Here is a 10336-nt window from a genome sequence, read left to right as displayed (position 1 = left end):
CATGTTTTTAAAAGGCTTTTATGTTTTGTTTTGTATTTTTTTTTTTTTTGTGGTAAAGGTACTAATCTTGGTTGAGTTATATTTCCCAAAGAACAAAAGCGGGAGAGGCTTCCAGTATTTTTCAGGCTAAGTCAGCATTTCGCAGAATTTTGAATGGCTATTTTTGGTATGCAGTTGAGGACTGAAAAGAAAAATATCTACTTTAATAATAATACTTATCTTTAAGTGTTATTTGCCTTACTACCACCGAAAATATAGAATCGGAGTAATTCTCTAAGCCTGATAGTACAATACTCCAGTGAGATGCTCAAGTACCCAAATGGGTATCCCAATGAAATAAGAAAAAATAAAGGAGGAAGAAAAAAGAAAAAAAAAGGAAAAATAAAGAAAAAAAAAAGGAAAAATAAGAAAAAAAAAAAGAAGAGATGAGTTACACAGAGTAGATCCTAAAAGAAGCATTTGATTATGACTATTAGATCCGTAATAAAACCAAAAAGCACCCAACATTACATCCCTACTGCCCAAGCTCCCATATCTTGTGTAGCAGGAGGTCTAACACTTCAGCTAGTCATCTGGCCAAATGTAAAATTATAAAAGCTTAACATAATATTAAGGAAGAGTAGCCTTTGCCTTTGGAAGAGCTTTAGTTCTCTTCAACACATAGGTAACGGAGTTGTGTCTCCTTCTCTGGAGACATTCCAACCCCACCTGGACATGTTCCTGCACAACCTCCTCTGGGTGGACCTGCTTTGGCAGGGGGTTGGACTAGATGGTCTCCAGAGGTCCCTTCCAACCCCACGTGATTCCATTTAACATAATCATGAAAAAGAAAAGGCACATCTAACCCTGGATTAGACAAGCCCTCATCAGGAATATCTTACTGGTGTCCAGTGAAAAGGGTGTATCTACAGCTCCTTGCACTGCACAGGGAGCCTAATTCTGGTTGCACAAAACCCCAACGGTGTGGTGGCATGGGGTGACACGGCTCGGTCACCATCAGCTCAGGGATTTCCAACCTTTTTATTAATATACCATTAATAGACTCAAGATCTTTAAATTAAAACCGGTTTTTATAGCGATTTCCAAAATCGGTTTTCATAAAGCTCTTCCATTTAAGAGGTCAGTTTTCCCTCAGGGACTCATCTTTGGTCCTTTTGATTTGTAAACAATAAATTTACAAAATATTTCCAGAGATGAGGAGTACCATGAGAAAACTAGAATGATTGAAAAGTGATATTTTAGGCTTGGGAGATTTATTTTTTTAAAGATTATGAGGGAATGGACTTATAGAATTGTCCAGATTGGAAGGGACCTTTAAGATCATCGAGTCCAACCATCAACCCAACACTGACAAAAACCACCACTAACCCATGTCCCTCAGCACCGCATCTGCCCAGCTTTTAAATACCTCCAAGGATGGTGCCTCCACCACATCCCTGGGCAGCCTCTTCCAACATTTGACAGCCACAATATCTATTATTTCCCCCATCTCTTCTTTTCCATCGGGCTGAAAGGGCTGAAGTGAAGAAATGTTTCTATTTCCTACAGCGTGCCCCAAGCAGCAGAGCTATCAAGGACAAGATGTTCCCTCCACTTGGATTCTTTCAGCGGCCACTCAAGTGTTGTGATGCACCAGCCCATTCCCAGGCAGAACTGCTACCAAACTAACACTACAGTTGCTCGTCTTCTCCTCCTGCTAAAAATAACAGCTGCTGCCTCCTCTGCCTGTGACCGTCAAGGTCACCCCTGCAAAAGAGGGGAAGAAAAAAAATAGCTTGGCACCAAATGAAAAAGTTCTCGTTCTCTTTTTTTATTTTCTTTTTTTTTGTTGTTGTTTTCTTTTTTTCCTGCGGAAAGTGATGAATAAAGAAAAACGTACATTTTGACATCGGATATTTTACATTTTCAGCCACGTTCGCCACCGGCGGAGTAAGATGCCGTATCGACGGTGAAGAAAAGGAGAAAACAAACCTCTTGTCGTAAAGTGCCTCAGGATTAGCACTTCAGCCAAGTAGTTTCCTTAGAAAAACATAAATCACCGCTACGTTCTGTAGCTAAGAGTTGTACCCTCTTGTCCTGGAGCAAAAGCAGGGAAAAACCAACCTTCACTGATTTAAGAAAAGGCTTCAGGTGATTCAAGAGCAGGAGAAACACAAAGGGTTTATCAGCAAACTCCAAGTAGTGAAGTTTTTCAGATTCACCTTGAAACTGGAAGAGCGTTCAAAGACACGTGAGCTATTCAGGGTATTCTGCTCTTTTCATCTCCCTGCTCCCAGAAAAGAAAGTGGGAAGGAGTGGGGAGAAAAAAGAAAAGGGAAAAAAGGAAAAAAGAAATCCCTTAGTATTTATCCAGGCTCTAGTAATCAGCAGGATCAATGGTTTTCTATGGGCATCTTAAGGAAAACCATGAAGAATTTTAAGGAAACATAGGAAAAACCCAGGAGTCAAGAGTCATACCTTCTTTTCCTGGAGCTAAAGTGAGGGAAAACCAACTTTCACTGATTCAAGAAGGGATGAAATGGCTTCAGGTGATTCAAGAGCAAGAGAAACACAAAAGGTTTATCAGCACACTTGAAGAACTCAAGTTTTTCAGATTCACCTTGAAACTGGAAGAGCGTTCAAAGACACGTGAGCTGTTCAGGGTATTCTGTTCTTCTCATCTCCCCATCCCAACAAAGAAAGTGGGAAGGAGTGGGGAGAAAAGAAATAGGGAAAAAAATCCCTTAGTGTTTAACCAGGCTCTAGTAATCAGCAGGATCAACGTTTTTCTATGGGCTTCTGAAGGAAAACCATGAAGAATTTTAAGGAACCATAGGAAAAACCCAAGAGGAGAGAGTCATACCTTCTTGTCCTGGAGCTAAAGTGAGGGAAAACCAACTTTCACTGATTTAAGAAGGGATGAAATGGATTCAGGTGATTCAAGAGCAAGAAAAACACAAAAGGTTTATCAGCAAACTTGAAGAACTCAAGTTTTTCAGATTCACCTTCAAACTGGAAGAGTGTTCAAAGACATGTGAGCTATTCAGGGTACTCCACTCTTTTCATCTCCCTGCTCCCAGAAAAGAAAGTGGGGAAGAAAAAAATAAAAAGGAAAAAAAAAAAAAGGAATCCCTTTAAGTATTTAGCTTTAGTAATCTGTAGGATCAACGTTTTTCTATGGGCATCTGAAGGAAAAGCATGAAGAATTTTAAGGAACCATAGGAAAAACCCAAGAGGAGAGAGTCATACCTTCTTGTCCTGGAGCTAAAGTGAGGGAAAACCAACTTTCACTGATTTAAGAAGGGATGAAATGGATTCAGGTGATTCAAGAGCAAGAAAAACACAAAAGGTTTATCAGCAAACTTGAAGAACTCAAGTTTTTCAGATTCACCTTCAAACTGGAAGAGTGTTCAAAGACACGTGAGCTATTCAGGGTACTCCACTCTTTTAATCTCCCCGCTCCCAGAAAAGAAAGTGGGGAGGAAAAAAAAAAAAAGGAAAAAAAAATAAATCCCTTAAGGTATTTAGCTTTAGTAATCAGCAGGATCAATAGGATCAACGTTTTTCTATGGGCATCTGAAGGAAAAGCATGAAGAATTTTAAGGAACCATAGGAAAAACCCAAGAGGAGAGAGTCATACCTTCTTGTCCTGGAGCTAAAGTGAGGGAAAACCAACTTTCACTGATTTAAGAAGGGATGAAATGGCTTCAGGTGATTCAAGAGCAGAAGAAACACAAAGGGTTTATCAGCAAGCTCCAAGTAGTGAAGTTTTTCAGATTCACCTTGAAACTGGAAGAGCGTTCAAAGACACGTGAGCTATTCAGGATACTCCACTCTTTTCATCTCTCCGCTCCCAGAAAAGAAAGTGGGGAGGAAAAAAATAAAAAAAGAAAAAAAAAAGACTCACTTAAAGTATTTAGCATTAGTAATCTGTAGGATCAAGGGTTTTCTATGGGCATCTTAAGGAAAACCATGAAAAATGAATTCTCGTGTCCACTGTGGGTTTTGAAATAGGAGTTGTTATGCCAGAGCCAAGCCAGCTCAAGGGATTTCAAAAATGTTCTCGGAGAATTCGGTTCCTCGTAGGAAATTGCCTCAATCGGATCCTTTGCATCACTAAACCATTGCTCCCGACCTCCTGATTCCTATCAGGCTGTTTTGCAAACAAAAATTCTAGCAGCTCCCAGTTAAACCTGTTCAGCCACACGCTCTCTATCACTAGCTCTCAGGAAATATGACACTAAGGAAAGCCAGAGAGTTCTCACCATGGCCACGAACCAAACTCAACTTTTGCAATTACTGATGAAGAGTCTTCACCCAATTCCCCCTGACGCGGCAGAGGTTGCTGACCAAAATCAGAGACCACCTCTGAAAGAGAGACGTATCAATAGGTCGCAGCTTGCTGACCAAAATCAGAGACCACCTCTGAAACAGAGACACATCGATAGGTCGCAGCCGAAACGTTCCTGCAGGAGGTCAGAGCAGGAACCCAGAGCATTCCTCTTTGTTCTCCATCCAGAGGAAGAACATCCCATTTAGCTAAACAAGATGCACAATATCCCATTAAGAAGACTTTCTAAAATGAAAAGTAAATTAATAGGAAACAGAAGGTATTTTGATTTCAGTTTCTTCTCTACGGCATTAACTGTTTCCATATGTTCCCAGGAAATATGACACTAAGGAAAGCCAGAGAGTTCTCACCATGGCCACGAACCAAACTCAACTTTTGCAGTTACTGATGAAGAGTCTTCACCCAATTCCCCCCGACGCGGAGGAGGTTGCTGACCAAAATCAGAGACCACCTCTGAAACAGAGACACATCGATAGGTCGCAGCCGAAACGTTCCTGCAGGAGGTCAGAGCAGGAACCCAGAGCATTCCTCTTTGTTCTCCATCCAGAGGAAGAACATCCCATCCTGCAGGAGGTCAGAGCAGGAACCCAGAGCATTCCTCTTTGTTCCCCATCCAGAGGAAGAAATATCCCGTTTAGCTAAACAAGATGCACAATATCCCATTAAGAAGACTTTCTAAAATGAAAAGTAAATTAATAGGAAACAGAAGGTATTTTGATTTCAGTTTCTTCTCTACGGCATTAACTGTTTCCATATGTTCCCAATCACAGAATCATAGAATCAGAGAATGGTTCGGGTTGGAAGGGACCTTAAAGATCATCCAGATCCAACCCCCTGCCCTGGGCAGGGACACCTCCCACCAGACCAGGTTGCTCCAAGCCCCCTCCAACCTGGCCTTGAACCCCTCCAGGGATGGGGCAGCCACAGCTTCTCTGGGCAACCTGGGCCAGGCTCTCACCACCCTCATAGTGAAGACCTACTTGCTAATATCTCATCTAAATCTTCCCTCTTTCAGTTTAAAACCATTACCCTTTGTCCTGTCACTACACCTCCTGATAAAGAGTCCCTCCCTGGATCTTGTAACACCCACCACAGACAGGACCTGGATCAGCTGGCAATGGTGATTTTTAGCTTATTTATAAAAACCCAGAGGCAAATAAGTAGTTGTCAATAAAATGCTTCTATACAATGATGACCCTTAAACATTTACCTCTTTCTGCCTCGATGATGAAGCACGCAGAGGTTACGTGTTATCTCCAGAGCATCCTGAATGGTTCAAATCCTGAGCCAAAGCCCATAGTTACCATCACCAAGTCACAGGGAACCCAGACAATCTCCACCCTGGTGGAGCTGCAGAGCCATCCCCATGTTCTTATCATAGAATCATAGAATGGTTTGGGTTGGAAGGGACCTCAAAGATCACCTAGTTCCAACCCCCCTGCCATGGGCAGGGACACCTCCCACTAGAGCACTCTTTCTTGTGTCCTACAGCCATGTCCTGCTCCGTCTCCTGCCCCAGTGTCATCCTGCCAAACGTCTGCTATCCAGAGGCCTCCAGTAAGTGCCTGGAAACCTACCACAGCGCTTTGTTATTATTAACATTAGAAAGTCTTTCCTTATGACCTGTGAATCCACAAGTATGTAACACGGTTATTCCCTTTCCCTTCACAGCAGTGTTTTATTTCATAGAATCACAGAATCATAGAATGGTTTGGGTTGGAAAGGACCTTCAAGACCATCCAGTTCCAATCCCCCCTGTCCTGGGCAGGGACACCTCCCACCAGACCACGTTGCTCCAAGCCCCCTCCAACCTGGCCTTGAACCCCTCCAGGGATGGGGCAGCCCACAGCTTCTCTGGGCAACCTGGGCCAGGCTCTCACCACCCTCACAGCAGAATCACAGAATCACAGAATCTTCTAGGTTGGAAGGGACCTTAAAGATCATCTTGTCCAACCGTCAACCTCACTTTGACAAAAATAGACACCCACACAACAAACAAGGAGCATCATCACTAAACCAGACCTCCCAGCACTACATCAACCAGTCTTTTGAACACCTCCAGGGATGGGGCCTCAACCACCTCCCTGGGCAGCCCATTCCAATGGCTGAGAACCCTTTCAGTGAAATAATTTTTCCTAATATCCAGCCTGAACCTCCCCTGGCGCAACTTGAGGCCATTTCCTCTCGTCCTGTCGCCTGTGACTTGAGAAAAGAGACCGACCCCCACCTCTCTACACCCTCCTTTCAGGGAGTTGTAGAGAGCAATAAGGTCTCCCCTCAGCCTCCTCTTCTCCAGGCTGAATAACCCCAGTTCCCTCAGCCTCTCCTCATAAGACTTATTCTCCAGACCCCTCACCATCTTTGTTGCCCTTCTCTGGACCTGCTCCAGCACCTCAATGTCTTTTTTATGGTAGGGAGCCCAAAACTGGACACAGTACTCAAGGTGAGGCCTCACCAGTGCCCAGTACAGGGGGAAAAGCAAAGAAGTTCTTCCCCACATCTCATCTCCATCTCCCCTCTTTCAGTGTCAAACCCTTCCCCCTCATCCTATGGCTCCCCTCCCTGATCCAGAGTCCCTCCCCAACTTTCCTGGAGCCCCTTGAGCGACTGGAAGGGGCTCTGAGGTCTCCCTGGAGCCTTCTCCAGGCTGAACCCCCCCAACTCTCTCAGCCTGTCCTCACAGGAGACAGGAATATATTTGGAGAAATATCACATCACCTTTAGCTTTCTTTTATCTAATCAGCAGCCGTTCTGTTTGTCCTTAAAGGTCCTGTTTTCTACAGCTCTTGTTTCTCCCTGGAACTTCTTCCCTGGTGCCTGAACTAAGTAATCCAGCTAAGAAGTCATCAGTATGAGTGGGTGTACAAGATACCTCTGGGCTGTTCTGCAACACAGGACCTGCAGCAGATGCCTCTTTCCATTAGCACCGTTGACTACCCTTTACTACCTTCTCAGTACATTTCCCAACTCATTTTGCCATCCACTTTTCAGCACTTTTCACTTATTTCGTGCTTCCTTTTTGACTTAGGAGAGCATTATGTGCAGCAGAGTAAAACCAGCAAACTATTAAAGTCAAGATATGTCATATCCATTTCATATGTTCTTGACAACGCAACCTGGCAACTGTTTCAGTGTCCAAAAATCATTACAGATTGCACATAGTCTGTATTTTGGTCAGATTTCTTCAATATAGGACAATACCCTGCTGTCTGGGAGTATTTCTGTATGAAATACAAACCTGGACTACTAGGATCAGAGAATCTTATACTCCACGTAAGGAGGACTTTGCTGAAGCAAAGAGGGATGGCAAGAGCATCACACACACCTTCTGCTCATGTAGACCTCTAGTGGCATCTGATGATGGAAATTCGACTCATGCATCCACTGTAGCATGGGTGGAAATAATCCAAATGTACTTTGCTGGGTAATGACCAGAAAAAGGACCAATGGAGGGAGTCAGGATGTGCTTTGGTGGCTTCAGAGCCAAAAGTTGCAACATTTCCCATTTACACCTCTGGTCTCCATGCCTTGGGCCACCAAATTACATGGACCACAGCAGCCAGAAACCCAACAGAGTTTCCTGATACGTGGTGGATGTGCAACCTGCTCTACGTGGACCTGCTTTGGCAGGAGGGTTGGACTAGATGATCTCCAGAGGTCCCTTCCCACCTCATATCATTCGGTGATCCATCCTTCTCTGAATAACCAGCCTTGGCCACACAAAAAGCCCCACCAGCTCATTATTCTCTCTCCAAAAGCAGGATGGGATAGAAGCTTAAATAAGAATATAAGAGCAGGTCAAGACTAGGGAGATCCTCCCTGTGAATACATCCTCCCAGCTTCCAGCAGTATATAGTTAAGGAATTTTTTGAGCCAAATCTTTCCATATTGACCCCCCTCCACGATTTTTGACTCTTTTTGGAGCACACCTCCATTTCAGACCTTCACAATGGTCATGAGGATGGAGCCTCATGAGTTGGGGAGCCAGAAACTCATTTTGGTTCTTCTCAGATACTGCCCACATGGTCCCAAACGAGCTCCCCTACCGTGAGTTGAGTAAAACCAACATGATTTTTATCACTTTTTTAAGGGCTAGGAAGACACCAGTTAAACCATTTTGGCTGTAGCACACAAGGGAAAGACCAGTTTCTGTACGGGATGGTAGCGGCTGCCGATACGGCGTACGAAGTGGAGGACATGACAGGGTAGAAGAAGAATCAGTTGAATCTAATCTTTTATTCAGATCTGCAAGCCTGACAGCTCTCACCACTTGCCAGCTGGTGACAGGTACATTTTTAAATAAAAAAATAAAATAAAAAAAATCATTTTTTTGACATCCTCACTTCTCTAACAAAGGAGCTATTAAAAAATTCAACATGCTCCCTTGGAAGGCTTTAAATAGTTTCTGCCTGTAACTGGCATTATGCTGTAACCTAATATTAAAGAGTTTTGGGGAGGAATTGTTTAAATTGTCGAGGAAAACCTCCATTTAAGTGTTACAAAGGGAAGGACACGCTGCTGTCTGTGGGAGGAATGGGGCTGTCACACAGAAGGATGTGGCCATCACTGGGCTTCCTGGATCTGGACAAGTCACCAGAGAAGGTCCCTATCTCAGTCAGGAAAGAAGGTGACTTATCTTCATCGCTCCGTGTCCTCTCTTTACATAATTTGAAGACATCTTATCCTAATCATCCAGGCAGTCTCGTGCTGGCTGTGGTCTGCAGCAGCCAAAAAGTTTAGAGAGTTTCTGAGCTACAAATCCTCTGTTCTCCAAGTTCTTGCACGACCAGAAAATACAGAGTGAGAGCAGTGACCCTTCCAGTGGTCACAGCGTGACTTCAAGAACTGCTTACCTCTGCAAGTTCCGACTAGAAACATTTCTTGCACTTAAAAACTGTCATTTTCCAGCAGGAATCCTTACTCAGGTTCTCAATATGAATACCAAAACCACTATCAGATGCAGCAGTAATTAATTAGCGACCGTTTTCCAACCTCCATGGAGAGCCACACCAGTAAGAGCTTCTGATCCACTGCTATTTCCTTTTGTTTTCTTCTAAAATGTCTTATTTACCCAAAGAGATTGCTGTGGAGACACTATGTTGGTGAAAACAACACCCAGATACAGCCCAGGAATGGGAATCTGAACATTCCAGGTATGAGGCAGCTGAAGGCCTGCTCTTGGCTATTTAAAAAAAAATCCCTGTAATCATTAATTGGCTGGTGATGGGAGTAAGAGAAAAGGAAAAGATTGAGTGGTGATGAAAACTGGCTTTTTCTCCCCCAAAGATGGGTTTCTAACGAGGGGGGGCAGTTAGGAGAAGCTGATGCTGTCATTAGGGGAGTGAAAGAGGTGTCATAGGTTGGGAATTCCTTACCAGATGCATCCCAAATCCAGGAGGAGTCACAGCGAAGGCCCAGAAAATAGGAGAAAAGCAACATTTTCACACTTTCTAACAGAAACTGATAGAGACGACGAATATTTGCCACTTCTCAAAAGGCTGAAGAGGTTAAATAACACCGTGTAAGCATCCTAGAAATAACGTATCACTTACCAGATCTATATTTTGCATGATGTCCTGGAAGGAAGGGTGAGTTCGAAACTGCTCGAACAGATCCCGCTTGTAAAGGAGGGCGTAGACCAAGTTTGGGTTGTGATGAAGAGAATTGGTCAGGCAGGAGTTGATGATCTCCAGCATCATTCGGATCACCTCCTCGATCACGTTCAGATCTTGCGCCTTTAAGAAAAGAATAAAAGGTCATTGGAAAATATATACAGATACACCAGAGGGATGGGATGTCATCCAAAAGGACCTGGACAGGCTGGAGAGGTGGGCCCAGGTGAACCTCATGAGGTTCAACAAGAGCAAATGCAAGGTTCTGCACCTGGGCCGGAACAATCCTCGCCACCAATACAAACTGGGGGGTGAGGGATTGGAAAGCAGCCCTGAAGAAAGGGACTTGGGGGTGCTGGTGGAGGAGAAGCTGGACATGAGCAGGCAGTGGGCA

General features: G+C 43.9%; 1 protein-coding gene across 1 annotated transcript in view; it reads right to left on the bottom strand.

Moving 5' to 3' along the window:
* The window catches only part of DYM (dymeclin), a 346567-nt gene that overhangs the window by 51036 nt on the left and 285195 nt on the right, over positions 1 to 10336 (bottom strand). Inside the window, exon 16 of the mRNA XM_014960813.1 lies at positions 9883 to 10065. Within this exon, the coding sequence (XP_014816299.1) occupies positions 9883 to 10065 (183 nt within the window). The remainder of the gene's footprint in view (positions 1 to 9882; positions 10066 to 10336) is intronic.

This window comes from Calidris pugnax, unplaced genomic scaffold (genome assembly GCF_001431845.1).
Source record: "Calidris pugnax isolate Ruff unplaced genomic scaffold, ASM143184v1 scaffold150, whole genome shotgun sequence".
Classification (NCBI taxonomy): domain Eukaryota; kingdom Metazoa; phylum Chordata; class Aves; order Charadriiformes; family Scolopacidae; genus Calidris; species Calidris pugnax.
The sequence above is the reverse complement of the archived record's forward strand: the minus strand, read 5'-3'. Positions and strand labels throughout refer to the sequence as shown.